General features: G+C 44.6%; 1 protein-coding gene across 1 annotated transcript; it reads right to left on the bottom strand.

Annotated features, from left to right (window-relative positions):
* Positions 1 to 761: 761 nt before the first annotated feature.
* Positions 762 to 16,961, bottom strand: LOC138826695 (double homeobox protein B-like). Its single transcript, XM_070021937.1, has 6 exons — positions 16,836 to 16,961; positions 14,144 to 14,328; positions 11,673 to 11,778; positions 10,321 to 10,451; positions 8,099 to 8,601; positions 762 to 846 (listed from the first exon to the last, which is right to left on the bottom strand). The coding sequence occupies exons 1-5, from the start codon at positions 16,858 to 16,860 to the stop codon at positions 8,104 to 8,106; spliced, it is 945 nt and encodes a 314-aa protein (XP_069878038.1). The 5' UTR covers positions 16,861 to 16,961; the 3' UTR covers positions 762 to 846; positions 8,099 to 8,103.
* Positions 16,962 to 18,475: the final 1,514 nt, after the last annotated feature.

Here is an 18,475-nt window from a genome sequence, read left to right as displayed (position 1 = left end):
CTACTCAGGAGGCTGAGATCTGAGGATCACGGTTCAAAGCCAGCCCAGGCAGGAGAGACCGTGAGACTCCTATCTCCAATAAAAACCACCAGAAAACCGGAAGTGGCGCTGTAGCTCAAGTGGTAGAGCGCTCGCCTTGAGCTGAAGAGCTGAGGGACAAGGCCCAGGCCCAGAGTTCAAGCCCCACGACCGACAAAAAAAAAAAAAAAAAAAAAAAAGTTACAGGACAGTGCCTAGGCCTTGAGTTCAAGCCTCAGTACTGGCACACACACAAAATTATATTTTGGGGGGCTGGGAAGGTGGCTCAGTGGTAGAGTGCTTGCCTTGCAAGCATGAGGCCCTGGGTTGGATTCCTCAGCACCACATAAGCAAAAAAAGAAAAAAGCCGGAAGTAGCGCTGTGGCTCAAGTGGTAGAGCATTAGCCTTAATCGGAAGAGCTGAGGGACAGCACCCAGGCCCAGAGTTCAGGCCCCACAACCGGACCCAAAAAAAAAAATTACATTTTTGAGATAATATATATAAGATAAGGGAGTTTCATTGTGATATTTGTACACACTCATGGATCTCTGAATGACTCTACTCCCTCTATCACATTAACATTCCTCTGTTCCCACTCAGCTTTTTAACTATATAAGAAACACGGGTGCGAGGTCTTGAACTTACACCAATTACATGCACTGGACAATGGAATTTTTTCGCCAGTTCTTCTTTGCTTGTAAAATCAGGGTATGGTATCTGATGGAATAGATCACCAAGTTCTTGCAGTTGTTCCTTAGTAAATTTGTGTCGTTGTTTTGTGCATCCTTTTCTCCTTGGGCCACTTTTGTTTTTGGGACCTCTTTCACCTGGAGAATTTTACAAAGTATAAGCAGGGGGAAAAAAAGCATTGAAAAAAACTGATAATACCCAGACCAAATAAAATGTTAAAACAGCCAGGTGCTGGTGAGTGATGCCTGTAATCCTCGCTACTCAGGAGGTTGAGATCTGAGGATCCAGATTTGAAGCCAGCCAGGGCAGGAAAGTTGGTGAGACTCTTCCTTCCAATTAACCACCTGAAAACTGGAAGTGGTGCTGTGACTCAAAATAGAGTGCTAGCCTTGAGGGGGGGCGGTGGTGGTGGTGGTGGTGGGGAGCTCAGGGACAGTGCCCATGTCCTGAGTTCAAGTCCCATAATGGACAAAAGAAAAGGTTAAAATAGAGTTAGTAGCTGGGTGGGTGGAGGGTAGGGTGTAGTACTATATACTAAGGAAGCTGAAGCAGGAGAATCAGGATATAAGACCAGCCAGGGCAGTTAGCAAGTTTCTTTTTTTTTTTTTTGTCGGTCGTGGGGCTTGAACTCTGGGCCTGGGCGCTGTCCCTCAGCTCTTCAGCTCAAGGCGAGCGCTCTACCACTTGAGCGCCACTTACGGTTTTCTGGTGGTTTATTGGAGATAGGAGTCTCATGGTCTCTCCTGCCCGGGCTGGCTTTGAACCGCGATCCTCAGATCTCAGCCTCCTTAGTAGCTAGGATTACAGGCGTGAGCCACCGGCGCCCTGGCTAGTTAGCAAGTTTCTATGTCAAGAACAAAACTAGGTGGCTCACAACTGTAATCCTAGCTACTCAGATCCAGTCGAGGCAGAAAAGGCTGTAAGATTATCATCAATTAACCACCCAAGAGTGGGAAGTAGAGGTTTGCCTCTAGTGGTAGAGCACTAGTCTTGAGGGAAAAAGCTGATCAAGAGCTGGAGGAAAGGCTTGGGTTCAAGCCCTAGTACTACCAAAGAGTTCTGAGAGTTTCAGGCTGCGTGAATGAGGTAGCTCTCACCTGTAATCCAGCTACTCTGAAAGTGGAGGTTGGGAATGAGTGGAGATTAGAAAGGATCTTGGGTTCAAGCAAAAACTTAATGAGACAAAAAAAATTTTTCCCCAGCTCTTGAATTCAGGGCCTCACCCCTTGCTCAGTTTTTTCTGCTCAAGATTAGTGCACTGACATGTGAACCAGGTCTCCAATTTTTTTGCTAGTTAATTGGAGATTAATTGGAATCTCTTAGATTTGTCTGCCCCGGCTGGCTCCTAAACTTGATCCTCAGATCTCAAATTTCCTGAGTAGCTGGGGAGGGTTCATTTAAATCAATAAGCCAGGTGTAGCTTCATCTGATAGAAAGATGGCAGTATGGATCAACCCTGATCAAAACTCAATATTGTATTAAGAAAAAATTGTAAGTTGGATGCCTATAATCCTAACTATACAAGCAGTTAAGATCTGAGGATCATGGTTTGAAAGACAGCTCAGAAAAATCTGTGAGACTCTTACCTCCAACTAACTAGCTGGAAGTGGAGTTGTGGCTCAAGTGATAGAGCATCAGCCTTGAGGTGGGAGGGAGGGGGCAAGAAAAAGCCAGAGACCCTCAATTCAAGTCCGAAAGCAGGAAAAGAACTGGAGGTGTGGCTCAAGTGGCAGAGTTTCTAGAAAGTGCAAGGAAGGCTCTGGGTTCAATCCCTTATACTTAAATGAGCAACAAGTATTTCAGATATGAAAGTATCTACAATATTTCTGACAAAAATAAAGCTGCACAGATAACCTAGAATATTTATACTTGTATGTAGTAGACTTGAATGATTTGCAGATTTTTTTCCTTTTTGTTTTTGAGTGTTTTGAGTTAGGGTCTGCCAATAGCCCAGACTGAAGTATAGGACTCCAGACTACCCTTCCTCAGCCTCATAAGATCTGGGCTTACAGATGTATACCACCATGTCTAGCACTTAAAGCTTTCTTTTTCTTTTGGTGCCAGAAGTGGGGCATGAACTCAGGACCTCTTCTGGCTTTTTCACTGAAGGCTACAGCTCTAGCACTTGGGCCACATCTCCACAGGACTGGCTGATTGCTGGCCATTATTCATTAAAGTTGAGTGATGAATACATTGGCTTTTTTTAAAATATAAAAGTCTTATTATTTCTATACCTTTCTTCTTAAAAATAGCTTTAAGAGCCCAGTGCCAGTAGCTCATGCCTGTAATCCTAGTTACTCAGAAGGCTGAGATCTAAGGATCATGGTTCAAAGCCAGCTCCAGTAGAAAAAGTCTGTAAAAGTCTTATCTCCAGTGAACCACTAAAAAGCCGGAAGTGAAGCTACGGCTCAAGTGCTAGAGCTCTTGCCTTGAGTAAAAAAGAACAGTTTTAATTAATAATAGCTAACACATAGCCAGCCCTGTGGAGATTATATCTCAAGTGGTAGAGGTATGTAGCCTTCAGTGAAAAAGCCAAGCCAGAAGAAGAGGGTATCCTGAGTTCAAGCCCCAGTATGGCACAAAGCCGCCAAACAAGACAAACATAGTATGAAGAAATTCTACTTGGTGGCAAACTCCTGAGTTCCATCCCTAATGCCACAGAAGGGGAACAATAACCTTCATAGAACCTTAATAGTTTTAGAAACAATCTCAAAAAGCTCTATCAAATGCACTCACTGTTAGAAGCCATGGAGGAGCTTGTCTGTGAGATGGAGACCTGGCTCCAGTGGGAGAGGGCCAGTCCTGAGCAGAAGTCTAATAATCCAGGGTCTTTCCAAGAGATGAAATGTGAAGCTCTTAAAAATACTCAGTTGCCCACCCTAATCGTGCCCTTTTGATTTCTTTAGGGCATGCCTTTTAAAAACCTATCTTCAGGGTTGGAGGCGTGGCTTAGCTGTTAGAGCACTAGCCAATGAACAAAAGCTCCTGGTACTGAGTGTGAATTGGAGTTCCCGTCTTGGACCAAAAAATAAAATAAAATCCTATCTTCTATTAGGCACTCACAAATACTCTTCATATATATTTATATACATATATGAATTTATGACTTTCTATGACTTTCCTACTTGGTCTGGCTTTGAACTACCATCCTCAGATGTCAGCCTTCTGAGTAGCTAAGAGTAAAGATTACAGATGTGAGCTACTAGTGCCTAGCTTTCTAGTGATCATCTATTTTAATGCTTTTGTACTAATAAGAGTCTCACAGACTTTCCTGCCTGCCTTGGCTTAGAACTGCAGTCTTCAGATCTTGGCCTCCTAAGTAGCTAGAATTACAGGTATGAGCCACTAGTGCCTGGCTAGAACAGTTTAATCAGCAAAGAAGGAAAACAAATCTAAGGGAGAAAAGGATTTATTGGTGTGAGGATTTATTTTGAACACATTAGGTAAATGCAAGGGAACAAATTCTATTTTTTCTTGTGTTTGTGTTTTGTAATGTTCCTAGGGCTTGAACACAGGGCCTGGACACTGTCCCTGAGCTTTTGTGCTCAAGGCTAGCACTCTACCTCTTAAGCTTCAGCTCTACTTCTGGCTTTTTCTGTTTATCGGAGATAAGAGTCCCACAGACTTTCCTGCCCTGGCTAGCTTCAAACTTCAATCCTCGGATCTCAGCTTCCTGAGCACAGGTGTGAGCCTGTTTTTGTTTTTCCTGAGTGTGTGTGTGAGTGAATGTGAATACTGGGGTTTGAACTCAGCACCTAGGTGCTATCCCTTAACTTTTTTTGCTTTGTGTTGGCCCTCTACCGCTTAAGGCACAATTCCACTTTCAGATTTTTGGTAGTTAATTGGAGGTAAGCCAGATCTCTCTCCAGACCTGGCGCCCTTGAATTCAAAATTCTACCTAAGCTTTCAGTGTTAGGATTAATGGCAGGTACTACCACACCCAGCTTTTATTTGAATCTTTTGAGCTAAATCTCCATACACAGCCCAGCCTCTAACTTCTAATTTTCCTGTCTCAGTTTCTCAAGGGCTGGGATTATAGATGTGAACCACCATGGCCAACTACTAAAGCCTTGTATTACTATTTGTGTGGGGGCCTGTACTGGGAGGCCTTGAACTCAGGACCAGGATGCTATTGCTTAGCCTTCCCTCTGAAGACTAGCATTCTCCCACTTGTACCACAGTTCCATTTCTGGCTTTTTGGTGGTTCATTGGACAAGTCACAGACTTTCCTGCCCAGGCTAGCTTTGAACCAAGATCCTCAGATCTCAGCCTCCTGAGTAGCTAGTATTACAAGCGAGAGCCACTGGTGCTCAGCTGATCAGTATTCTGATGTAGTCATTTTATAGTCACCTTCAGCTCCAGCAAAGAGAAGTCATTGATAAGTATCTTATATGGAAGGCAAATGGCCCCTCTAACACGCAAACCCTTCTTACCATCTTAAAGGTAATAGCCCATCTTGAAGAAGGCACTATATAAATATGAAATAATACCCCATTAACGTTGGCTTATTGGGGGTGGGGTGGGAGAGAAAATATCCCAGCCAGGCGCTGGTGGTTCACACCAGTCTGTAATCAGAGCTACTCAGGAGGCTGAGATCTAAGGATTACAGTTCGAAGCCAGCCCAGGCAGGAAAGTTCATGAAACTCTTATCTCCAATAAAGTCCTAAAAAAAAAAAAAAAAAAAAAAAAGGTGAGCTTTTTCTCCCAAGAGTATCTGAAGGTTTGAGCTAAGGACTGAAAACTACCTCAGCATCATTAAAGGAATGAGTGAAGCACTACGCCAGTGGCTCACACCTGTAATCTTAGCTACTCAGGAAGCTAAGATCAACACAGAAGTGGCACTGTGGCTCAAATGGTAGAGCACTCACCTTGAGCAAAAGAAGCTTAGGGACAGCACTCAGGTCCAGAGTTCAAGCCCCAGGACTGGCAAAAGAAAACAAAACAAAAAACCAGCCCAAAACTCATATCACCCCCAGGTAACTTGTTCCTATTCTGTTCCAAAGTTAGTGTTAAAACTTCTCAGGAACTCCTCCAGAGACAGAGACACTGGCCAAGTAGACCACACTTTTTTTTTTTTTTTTTTCCAGTCCTGGGGCTTGAACTCAGGGCCTGGGCACTGTCCCTGAGCTTCTTTTGCTCAAGGCTAGCACTCTACCACTTGAGCCAAAGCACCACGTTTAGCCTTTTGTTTACAAGGTACTGAGGTACTGAGGAATTCAAACTCAGGGCTTTATGCATGCTAGGCAAGCACTCTACTACTAAGCCACATTCCCAGCCCGTAGGCCACACCTTTGACGAGGGGCTGTTTTAACCCTGCATACCTTACCCTTTCCTCAATTCTTCCTGCTTGAGGCCAATGTTGAACCCTGAAGATCTGCTCTCTTCCTATGGCCACCTTGTTAATAAACCTTTCTCTGCCCTTTGTCACTTGTCCTTATTTAGCATTTGGAGACAAGTGGCCAGAACTACATTCAGTGATTACCTTGCAAGTTTTATTTTTAAATGGTCAAAATGGCGGAAAAACCACTCAATTATGATGGACAGCTCCTTCACCAACTTGACTCATTCCCTTATATATTGGTTGATTTGATTGTGCTAGGACTGGGGCTTAAACCTGGAGCCTGGTGCTCTCATTTGCCTTTTGTTGTTCTTCAAGATTAGTGCCCCACCACTTGAGCTATACCTCCACTTCTGGCATTTTGCTGGTTAGCTGGAGATAAGTGTCTCATGGACATTTCGGCTCTGGCTGATTTTTTGGACTTTGATCTCAGCTTCCTGAACAGCTAAGATTACAGGTGTGAGCTATTGGCGTGGTGCTTAACTCATTCCCTTAGGGGATGCTGAGGTAGTTTTCAGTCCTTAGCTCAAACCCTCAGATACTCTTGGGAGAAAAATCTCACTTTTTAAATCAATTAAATTTTATTGTAAAGGTGATATACAGAGGGGCTACAGTTATAGAAGTCAGGTAATGAGTACATTTCTTTCTTTAAAAAAATTTTTTGTTGTTGGTCGTGGGATTGAACTCTGGGCCTGGGCGCTCTTCAGCTCAAGGCAAGCGCTCTACCAATTGAGCCACAGCACCACTTCTGGTTTTCTGGTAGTTTGTTGGAGATAAGAATCTCACAGACTGGGGCTGGAAAGGTGGCTCAGTGGTAGAGTGCTTGCCTTGTATGCATGAGGCCCTGGGTTTGATTCCTCAGCACCACATAAGCAAAAAGAAAAAAGCCGGAAGTGGGGCTGTGGCTCAAGTGGTAGAGCGCTAGCCTTGAACTGAAGAGCTGAGGGACAGCACTCGGGCCCACAGTTCAGGCCCCACGACTGGACCACCCCCCCCACAAAAAAAAAGAATCTCACGGACTACTTTCCTGCCATGGGCTGGTTTTGAACCGAAATCCTCAGATCTCAGCCTCCTGAGTAGCTAGGATTACAGGAGTGAGCCACCAGTGCCCGGCACATTTCTAACAGTGTCACCTCTCCCTCATTTTCTCCCAGTTAAAGCTCACTTATAAAGACACATTACCAGGAAATATAATATCCACTTATTTTCTGCACACATCATACTAATTGCAACTTTGCCAGAAGGGAAGAAATGCTGATGTGTCTCTTGTAGATGTGTTCTCATTGTCATGGCTCAGCTGGAGTTTGAGACGTTTTCATCCTAGAAGATAGATCCTTCCTTCCTTCCTTCCTTCCTTCTCCTGGGGCTTGAACTCATGGCCTGGGCACTGTCCCTGAGCTTCTTTTGCTAGCACTCTACTACTTGAGCCACAGTGCCACTACCGGCTTTTTCTGTTTATGTGATACTGAGGAATTGAACCCAGGGCTTCATGCATGCTAGGAAGAACTGTACCACTAGGCCACATTCCCAGCCCCCATCCTGGGAGTTTCTGAAGGCAGTGTGGAGCTTGGACACAGTCCTTCACTTACTGAAGTGGGGAGGGAGCAGAACCGGTGTGCACAGAGAAGGAAGCCTCCTCCAGGCTTTGGTACCTGACTGCATTCAAAGAAAAGGAGTTTCTGGCAATAACACCTTTCTCCTGCTGGAGCTCAAGCTGTACTATGAGCCTCCAGCACACAGATCAGAGCCCCATAATCTTCCCTGTTATGGGGGTTGGTGAGATCCTTTTTTGTTTTTGATGCCAGTCCTGGGGTTGAACTGGGGGTGTAGGCGCTGTCCCTGAGCATTTTTGTTCAAGGCTGGTGCTCTACCTCTTCTTGAACCATAACCCTACTTCTGGCTTCTTGGTGGTTCATTGGAAATAAGAGTTTTACGGATTTGTCTGCCCTGTCCGGCTTTGGACTGTGATTCTCAAATTCTCAGATGTCAGCCTCCTGAGTAGCTGGGATCACAAATTCTGGAGGGTCCTCTTTCTGACCCCTGCCACATACCTGCCTCAGTGTTCCTTAGGCTCCCACTCGGCAATCAATTCCTGGCGGCCTTTGTCCCACCATTGCATAATGTAAGATATGTCGGGGGACTCCACATCCATAGATGGCTGTTCTTCGTGAGCACAAAGAGGCTGCAGGTCTCCTGGGCTAGTGTTGTATTGATGCCAGGAAGGCACCTGGGTTTTGGACACATCTTTTCCCGGGGTCAGTGGTTCTGGAGGGGGGTTGAGGGTCTCTCCTCCTAGTGCTTTCTGGGTAAGCAGGAAGAGTGTGTTATTTGGTTCTTCGGTCCACAAGGAATCCCAAGAAACATAATATTGAGGAGGTGCAGAATTCTGTATGCCAGAGAAGTTAGGAACATGGTCTCCACCTGGGTGTGCGAAGAGGCTGAGCTGTTGCTGGTGAGTGGTCAGGTTGGGGCTTCCATTTGTGTCATCTGCCCAGGAATCCAAGGGCTTTCTTGTGCTCTGTGTAGGAAGTAGAGTTTCCTTTGGAAACCAAGTCTAAATGGAGAACACAGAGATACAGACATCATTAAACACAAGGAATTCCAGCTCTGCTTCCCATATTCTGAGAATAACATACTTCTTGTACTCTGTGTATAGCAAAAGCACTATATACAGAAGGCCTATTCACATGGTACACACACACACACACGCACGTAGATATACACACACACATATATATTTCTTTTTTGTGCATATACACAAATATTTTCTATATGTTTGAATTCTGATTTGGATTTATAAACACAGTGTTTTGGGGTGTTTCTGAGACATAAAGCTATGCTTCCTAAATCACTAACCCTGTCACTTAGGTACAAGGTACTCAGCATGGACAATTTTGTCTCTCAACTAGAGCTAATTCTGGTTGTCATGAATGAGGGTAGGAAGGCAGATATGATCCTACTTGTATCTTTGTGTGTGTGTGTGTGTGTTAGTATTGGGTTTTGTACTCTCACTTCCATTTTTTTTTGCTGGTTAATTGGAAATAAGAGTCCCTTAGCTTTCTCTGCTCAGGCTGGCATGAACAGAGATCCTCTGATCTCAGCCTCCTGAGTAGATAGGATTGCACCTAACTACTTATTATTTGGTAGAGGCCAGGAATGTTGAAAATTATTGTTCACAAACTTGTGCTTCAAATGACAACACAAGGAAGGTTGTAAGAGCCTAGGAGAGACATCTCAAAACAGCGATTCCCAACACTTAGGAAGCTTGAGGCTGGGCTTTTGCAAGTTCCAAGCCAGCCTGGGCCACATAGTGATATCTAGTCTAAAACAAAAACAAAAACAACAACAACAAAAAACTGGGTGCTAGTGGCTCATGCCTGTAATCCTACCTACTCAGGAGGCTGAGATCTGAGGATTAAGATATTAAGCCAGCTTGGGAAGGCAAGTCTGAGAGACTTACCTCCAACTAACCAGTAAAAAGTTCACCAGCCACAAGCAAAAAGTGCTAAGTGACAGTAGGAGGCCCTTAATTCAAGTCCCAGTATTTTCATATGTTTTTTTGGTTGTTGTTGCTGTTTGTTTTTTTTTGGTCCTGCTTGTTATTCTGAATGAGTACATTCCAATCCTCCCCATCCCCCTCCTTATTCAGCGCCTATGTGCTGTCCTTAAGCTTCTTTTTGCTCAAGGCTAGCATTTGCCACAGCACCACTTCTGGCTTTTTCTAGGTAATTCATTTGGAGAGAAGAGTCGCATGGATTTTTCTGCCCTGGGTGGCTTTGAATCATGATTGTCAGATCTCAGACTCCTGAGTAGCTAGGATTATAGGCCTGTGCCCTGGCACCTGGCTACATTCCAGTTTTCTTTCGTTCTTCTTTTTGGTCAGTCATGGGATTTGAACTCTGGGCCTGGGTGCTGTCTTTGAGCTCTTCAGCTCAAGGCAAGCGCTCTACCACTATAGCCACAGTGCCACTTCTGGCTTTCTGGTGGTTTATTGGAGATAAGAGTCTCATGAACTCTCCTCTGGGTTGGCTTTGAACCACAATCCTTAGATCTCAGCCTCCTGAGTAGCTAGGATTACAGGTGTGAGCCAGGAATTTAGCACCGGGCTAAATTCCAGTTTTAATCATCCTTCCTTTGCAGGAATGTGACTTAAGCAATGCTGGATGTTACCGGGCCTTTCTCTCCCACGACCGTGATGTTAGCCCAAAGTCCCAATCACGCTCCAGAGACCACTTCCAGGTAGCCCATTCTTACCCAGAGACATAGAACTTACTTGAATTGATGACCCACGGTCTGTTCCATTAGCCAGTCTGGTTTTGGTGTCAATCTCAGGAAATGGACTCTTCCCCTGAGTTTCTGTGAGGGGCTTGTGGGGCTGTCTGGCTGCTGTTTGTGATAAGTGCTCTACAGGAGTACACAGAAGCAAAAAGGAGGTTTTTAAGGTCCATTTTCACCTTCAGATCAGAGGATAATACTGACATTTATTCTTTCTGAAGCTCTTTGGAATGCAGTTATATAAGATCTAGAGCCTTGCTTGCTAAGATCCTGCCTGTTCCAGCCAAGTAGGGACAATGTTTATTTTTATTTTACTTTAGTGCCAGTACTAGGGCTTGAACTCAAGGCCTGGGCACTTTTTCACTCAAGGCTGGCCCTCTACCACTTGAAGCATCACTCTGCTTCTGACTTTTTGGTGATTAATTGGAGATAAGAGTCACAAAGACTTCCCTGTCCAGGCTGGCTTCAAACCTCAGTCCTCAGATTTCAGTTTCCAGAGAAGCTAGGATTACAGGTATGAGTATGAGTCACAGGTGCCTGGCATCTTTCTTTTCTTAAATCAGAGATCTTACTCAGCCTAGGCTGGCCTTGAATTAAAAATCCTGCCTAAGCTTTCAGTATTAGGATTATAGGCAGGTACTACCACCCAGCTTTTGACTTTTCTGAGCTAAATCTTATCACACAGCCCAGGATGGTCTCTAATCTTCCGGCCTCAGCCTTTCAAGGGTGGGGATTATGGGTATGAATCACTAGCCCAACTTAGAAAAGGTTTGTAATACTACTCTTTTTTTTTTTTTTTTTTAATACTGGGGGGGCTTGAATTTATGGCCTGGGCACTACTGCTTAGCTTTTCCTCTTAAGGCAAGTACTCTAATCTAACACTTGACCCACAGCTCCACTTCCAGCTTGTTGGTGGTTATTTGGAGTTGGCTAGGAATCTTGACCCTCAGATCTTAGCCTCCTGAATAGCTAGGATTATAGGTGTAAGCTACTGGTGCCTAGTTTTGTTGTTGTTTTAAATTATTACTACTCTTTTTTGTTCTGGTCTTTGTCACTTTGAGCCACAGCATTTTTCAGCTTTTTAGTAGTTAATTGGAGATAAGAGTCTCAGCAATTTTCCTACCTCAGCTGTCTTTGAACCATGATCCTCATATCTCAGCCTCCAGAGTAGCTAGGATTATAAGTGTGAGCCAACAATGCCTGACTTTCTCTTTCTTCCTCATCATCTTCTTTCTCTCTTTCCCCCTTCCTCCCTCTTACTATGTAGCCCAAGCTGGTTTTGAACTTTTGATCCTCACATTTCAGGATTCTGAGTACTAGGAATACAAGCATGCACCACAACATTCTTACCTTGAGTACACATCTGAGGCTGGTCATGATTCTGGGTGTGGCCTTTTGCTAAATAGCTCTGATAATGTAGTTTTTTCTGTTTTAGTCTTTGTGATCTAAACCAATTCTAAGTGGAAAAAGAAGAAAATCAAGTAGCTCAGTATATATATGTACTTCAGTCATACCTCTACAACGACCCTTTGCTGGGTAATTGGGGATAAGAGTCTCATAGAGTTTCCTGCCTGGGCTGGCATCATGTCATAATCCTCAGATCTTAGTCTCCTGAGTAGATGGGATTACTGGTGTGAGCCACCAGTGCCCTGCTGATATACTTTTTGCTACAAGGATTTGAGTGTCTGCTGTACCCAGTACAGACAGATGAGATTAGTAAAATATGGTTTCCACTCAATGTCCTACATCAAGGTCCATATAGGCAATAATTTAATTGAGAGGATGCATTTAGCAAAAAAGTAAAAATCATTCTAGGTACCAGTGGCTCATGGCTGTCATCCTAGCTACTCAGGAAGTTGAGACTTTAGGATCATAGTTCAAAGCCAGCTGGGGCAGAAAAGTCTGTGAGACTCTAATCTTCAATTAACCACCAAAAAGTTGAAAGTGGAGCTGTGGGTCAAGTGGTAGAGGGCCAGCCATGAGCAAAAAAACTCAGGGACATGGCCAAGGCTCTGAGTTTGAGTCCTAGGACCAGCATGCACACAAAAGTAAAATTCATTACTTTCCTCTAAAAACATTTTTTTACAGGATTTTTATTGATTTAAGTACTGTTTTCACCTAGTATAGTACAAGTTTTTGTAGGTTAATTAGAGATAAAAGTTTTTTTTTTTTTTTGGGGGGTCCGGTCATGGGGCCTGAACTCTGGGCCTGGGCGCTGTTCCTCAGCTCTTCAGCTCAAGGCTAGCGCTCTACCACTTGAGCCACGGCGCCACTTCCGGCTTTTTTCTTTTTGCTTATGTGGTCCTGAGGAATCGAACCCAGGGCCTCAGTCATGCAAGGCAAGCGCTCTACCACTGAGCCAACTTCCCAGCCCAGAGATAAAAGTTTTATGGACTTTTCTGTTTGGGCTGGCTTTGAACTGGGATCTTCAGATCTCAGCCCTCTGAGTAGTTAGGATTACAGGCATGAGCTACCAGTGCCTGGCCTAAACATTTTTCTGTTATATGCATTCCAATTTTTTAATTTATTTTTATTTTTATTTTTTATTTTTTTATTTTTTCCGGTTGTGGGGCCTGAACTCTGGGCCTGGGCGCTGTCAAGGCTAGCGCTCTACCACTTGAGCCACAGCGCCACTTCCGGCTTTTTTCTTATGTGGTGCTGAGAATCGAACCCAGGGCCTCATGCATGCAAGGCAAGTGCTCTACCACTGAGCCCTTCCCAGCCCCATATGCATTCCAATTTTAAGGATACCAATTATCATCATGGCAATCTAATATCCTTTATTCTCTAAATTTCAAAATACAATTCAGTTATTTCAAATGATTTCACATCAATAATTTCTCCCAGCCAGGTGCGAGTGGCTCAAGCCTGTAATCCTAGCTACGCAGGAGGCTGAGATCTGAGGATCACGGTTCAAAGCCAGCCCCGGGGGCTAGGAAGGTGGGTTCGATTCCTCAGCACCACATAAGCAGGGGAAAAAAAGCCGGAAGTGGTGCTGTGGCTCAAGTGGTAGAGTACTAGCCTTGAGCTGAAGAGCTGAGGGACAGTGCCCAGGCCCAGAGTTCAAGCCCCACAAGTAGACCCCCACCTCCCGCCCCCAGCAAAAAAGCCAGCCTGGGCAGGAAAATCCGTGAGACTCTTATCTCCAATAAAAACCACTAGAAAACCAGAAGTGGCGCTGTGACTCAAGTGGTAGAGTGCTCACCTTGAGCTGAAGAGCACAGGGACAGTGCCCAAACCCATTTTCAAACCCCACAACCGACCAAAAAAAAAATTTTCTCCTATTGCTGAAAGGTATAAATGATTTTGTTTTACTATTATATAACAGGAAAATCCTTCATTGCAAAGTCCTGAAAGTGCTGAGTCCAGCTTTTCTGTCTTGATGACAATTAAATGCCTAGCTGGGCATTTAACAGGTGGCTCACATCTGCACCTCCTAGCTACTGAAGAGGCTCAGATCTGAGGATTGTGGTTAGAAGCTAGCCTGGGCAGAAAAGCCTGTGAGACTCTTATCTCCAATTAACTGCCAAAAAGCTGGAAGTAGGGCTGTGGTTCAACTTGTAGAGTGACACACACACACACACACACACACACCCCCCAAGTATTCACACACACACACACAAACTTGTAGAGTGCCTGACACTCTTATCTCCAATTAACTGCCAAAAAGCTGGAAGTAGGGCTGTGGTTCAACTTGTAGAGTGCCTCACACACACACACACACCACACACACACACACACACACACACCCCAAGTATTCACACACACACACACAAACTTGTAGAGTGCCTGACACCCACACATACACATTGAATGCCTACCTGAATGCTTGCTCCTGAAATGTCAAGTTCTTGGGATAGTTTTTCCCGGGTAGCTTTATCAACATAAGGGTTTTTGTCAAAGTATGCTTGAAGCGTATTCCTTTGGTGTTGGTTCAAAATGGTCCTTCTTTGACAGGTTTCTTTTTGTGGCATTACAGATGAAGATTTCAGCTCTGTGTGTGGTCCTGCAATCTCAGCATTTGGGACATTGAAGCAGATGGATTTAGAATCTGAAGTTGGAAGTCAGCCTGGATTGACTTCTAGGTTTGCCTAGGCTATAGAGATACCTGGTCTCAAAACGTAGAGGAGAAAACTAAAGCCTGTGGACACAATAATTCTCTATACTTTTATTTTAGGTATATAGTTAAGGTCATGCTAAGTTGAATATGCACATATTTAAATATACAGAGGAGGGAAATGATAATGGTCTAAGTTTCCAAACAGGATTTACAGAAAAAGGCACAAAACTACTTGGGGTATGTGTGAGAAACAACAGGAAAGAAATTAATGAAAAGAAACATGTAAAATTCATGAAAGAGGGCTGGGAAGGTGGCTCAGTGGTAGAGCACTTGCCTTGCATGCCTGAGGCCCTGGGTTTGATTCCTCAGCACCACATAAGCAAAAAGAAAAAAGCTGGAAGTGGCGTTGTGGCTCAAGTGGTAGAGCGCTAGCCTTGAGCTGAAGAGCTGAGGGACAGCGCCCAGGCCCAGAGTTCAGGCCCCATGACCGGACCCCCCAAAAAAAAATTTAAAAAAAATTCATGAAAGAAATGAAAAGAGTCAATAAAATACATCAAAGCTGCAGTTCTAATAGAATTACAGAGTACATACTATTACTTTTTGGCAAATTCAAGTCAGAGTAAGATATTCCTATACAACACATCAGATAAATTAACAGATATTTAGGGTGGCTAAGTTGACTTCAGGTCCTTTCATCTGGCAACAGAAGAATTAAGGTAAAATCTGAACATGGTAGTGGTAACAAGAACGTTTTTAGAAGAGAAATATGGCAGAGAAAGCAAGCATATGATACAGACATGCCAGGAGAAGCCAGACCATCTCAGCCATGGTGTACCACTTGGGATCACAGAGACTGGCTTTTGTTCAAGATGGTGATTGGAGTGCTTGACGAGGTTTTCTAATGGACGGGACTTCTTTCCTGTAAGATCGTGGCGCCAAAGGTTGAGAGCTGAGGGTGGGATTTCCTTGTTCCAGAGTTGTCACTTAACTGATGTCTTACTTCCTCATCCTGCAGCCCCTCCCACCCCTCCATTTCATTGGCAAGTTTTGGTTCAGCAGTTTACCACAGCCCCCTTTCCAAACAATGTGTCTCTCTAGGTGAGGCAGGATAGACTTGGGAAAATGAGGCATGGTATAAAAATGGGTGCCAGAAACTTAAAAAACGTAAGCTTAGAGCAAATGCAGGAGATGATCATTCATCTACTTCCCTTAAGTCTAAAGGACCAAAGTCATTTTAGGAGAAAATGAGGCAGGATAATTAAGGAAAATGGGGCTTGGTGAAGGCAACTTAGAAGTTGCTTAGAAACATAGAAGCACTGTCTTTGCTTCAAAGAGAGACAACAGGGCTGGGAATGTGGCTTAGTGGTAGAGCATGCATGAAGCCCTGGGTTTGATTCCTGAGTACTACATACATAGAAAAAAAAGGAGTATGGGGCTGGGAAGGTGGCTCAGTGGTAGTGTTTGCCTTGCATGCACGAGGCCCTGCGTTCGATTCCTCAGCACCACATAAGCAGAAAAAGCCAGAAGTTGTGCTGTGGCTCAAGTGGTAGAGCACTAGCCTTGAGATGAAGAGCTGAGGGACAGCGCCCAGGCCCAGAGCTCAGGCCCCACCACCACCAAAAAAAAAAAGAAAGAAAGAAAGAAAGAAAAAAGAAAAAAACGGAAGTGGCCCTGTAGCTTAAGTAGTAGAGTGCTAGCCTTAAACAAAAGAAGCTCAGGGACAGTGCCCTGAGTTCAAACCCCAGGACTGGCAAAGAAAAAAAAAAGAGGCAACAGGACACATTCCTTCCTGAGATGCATTTCTCACCCCAGTAATATTTGTTTGGCAGGATGTATCCCTTCTTTAGAGATATGTTCCCCCAAATTAACTAAAGAAGGGTGGACCGAAGGTGTAAATAACCAGAAAGGTGACCACGGGCCAGGAACTTAGAAAGGGTACTAACACTAGGAGTGAATGAGAGTGACAAACTCCTTTTTCCTATCTGTCAATCTGATCCCCTCCCTTTATAATATAAATGCCCCGCCACCAAAGAACTCTGTGTGTGTGTCTCCTAGAGAACACCCACCCTTCCCTCTGAAATGATAAAATCTTAATGACTTTCTAAATGGTTAGTGGTAGCAGCAGCCAAACCTTATCTGGAAAGAGTCCAAAAATCTCTGCCTTTCCGCTTGTCTGTCGGCATGCCTACTTGCCTGTCCGCTTGCTCGATTACTTATTCAGTAAAGCTCCACCAAGTTTTCTTACCATCCTGTGACTTGTCTGTCTTTTGTGATCAAAGTCACAGATCCCAGGTGCACTTTATAGGGAAACTTCACCAACCCTCACCTGCATCTGGTGAAATGGTTAATGTTTGTTCTTTAGCTTCTAGAAACCGCCAAGTTAACAAGAATGCATCCAGCCCCCCCCCCCCCCTCAAAAAAAAAAAAAGAGTAAAATGTGGACCAGAGCTTACCACTAGAGGAGGTAGGGGGATCCATGCTGCCGGAGCACTCAGCAGTTTGGAGCCAACAGAGGCGGCAAGCCCCGCCCAGGTCAGGAGTTTTCAAGGTCCAGCAAGACCCCACCCCTTTAAAATACCTTTGTTTCTTTTGTTTGTGGGAGGGGAAGGATGGAGATGGGGCGGCTTTAACTCCTGGCCTCACAGACTAGCTTTTTCTCTTTATTACATCACAGATGGCAATCTAACTACTGCTTTCTGTTTAGGACTACCTTTCTACTCTCTCTTTATTAGCTATTTAATACCTTTGGGAGTGGGGGGAGTGTGGGGAAGGGGGGGGAATCTACTGTAGCTGTAATCCTAGCTACTCCAGAGGCTGAGCTTCGAGTATCTCAAGCTAGAAGTGGAGCTGTGGCTTAAATGGCAGAGAGAGAGAGAGAGAGAGAGAGAGGGAGAGAGGGAGAGAGGGAGAGAGGGAGAGAGGGAGAGAGGGAGAGAGGGAGAGAGAGAGAGAGAGAGAGAGAGAGAGAGAGAGAGAGAGAGAGAGAGAGAGAGAGAGAGAGAGAGAGAGAGGAGAGAGGGAGAGAGGGAGAGAGGGAGAGAGAGAGAGAGGGAGAGAGGGAGGGAGGGAGGGAGGGAGGGAGGGAGGGAGAGAGAGGGAGAGAGGGAGAGAGGGAGAGAGGGAGGGAGGGAGAGAGGGAGAGAGGGAGGGAGAGAGGGAGAGAGGGAGAGAGGGAGAGAGGGAGAGAGAGAGAGAGGGAGAGAGGGAGAGAGGGAGAGAGGGAGAGAGAGAGAGAGAGAGAGAGAGAGAGAGGGAGAGAGGGAGAGAGAGAGAGAGAGAGAGAGGGAGATTGGAGGAGAGAGAGAGAGAGAGAGAGAGATTGGAGGAGCACAATCCTGTTGTCAGATTCTAATGCTCTGATAGTCACAATGTATAGCCCCAATTGATAAATTAAAATTCCTACCCCAAGGCAATGTAGTACTGAGAGACAGAATAAGGGTAATATATATATATATATTTATATAGTATATATATATATATATGTTTACTAAATGAGTCCCTTCCCATAGCTTAGTCCACTCCTTCCCTTCTCCACAGCTTAACATGCTCCCTTCCTAGGTAACACTAGGCCCAGTAGTAAAGTCAGTAAATAATCAACTTCCAACCCCCTTTACCTTGGATGACACTTCTCTGGGGCAGCTACCACCATAGAAGGCAACAAGTGCCCCTTAGAGTGACCTTCAGGTGTGGGCAGTTGCAGGACCCCTTATCTACTATTTAGACAGCAGCCATAAATCCTAGTCTGCCATGATGAAGCCCCTGTACTGGGGGGGGGGGTCTCTGCCTCCTAGCCCCTTCTAGCTCCTCCTAACCCCCCTAGGTTATATAGGTCACCCCATACAATAGCCAGTGCTTCTTTTCACTTCTCCCTTGTAAGAAGGAGTCTTGCCGGCCCCCTTTCCCAACAATAAACCTTTCTTTGTTCTCTGTACCTGGATGTCTATGTGGTTCTCTGGCAAATTCTAATACTCTTTCATTTAATATTTCAATATAATTACATATAATATATGTATTATAATATATAATTACATATTATATATAATTTTTGTTTGTCGGTCGTGGGGCTTGAACTCTGGGCTTGGGCACTGTCCCC

This window comes from Dipodomys merriami, unplaced genomic scaffold (assembly GCF_024711535.1).
Source record: "Dipodomys merriami isolate MVZ:Mamm:240054 unplaced genomic scaffold, mDipMer1.0.p SCAF_148, whole genome shotgun sequence".
Taxonomy (NCBI): Eukaryota; Metazoa; Chordata; class Mammalia; order Rodentia; family Heteromyidae; genus Dipodomys; species Dipodomys merriami.
This window is presented reverse-complemented; position numbering and strand designations above follow the sequence as displayed.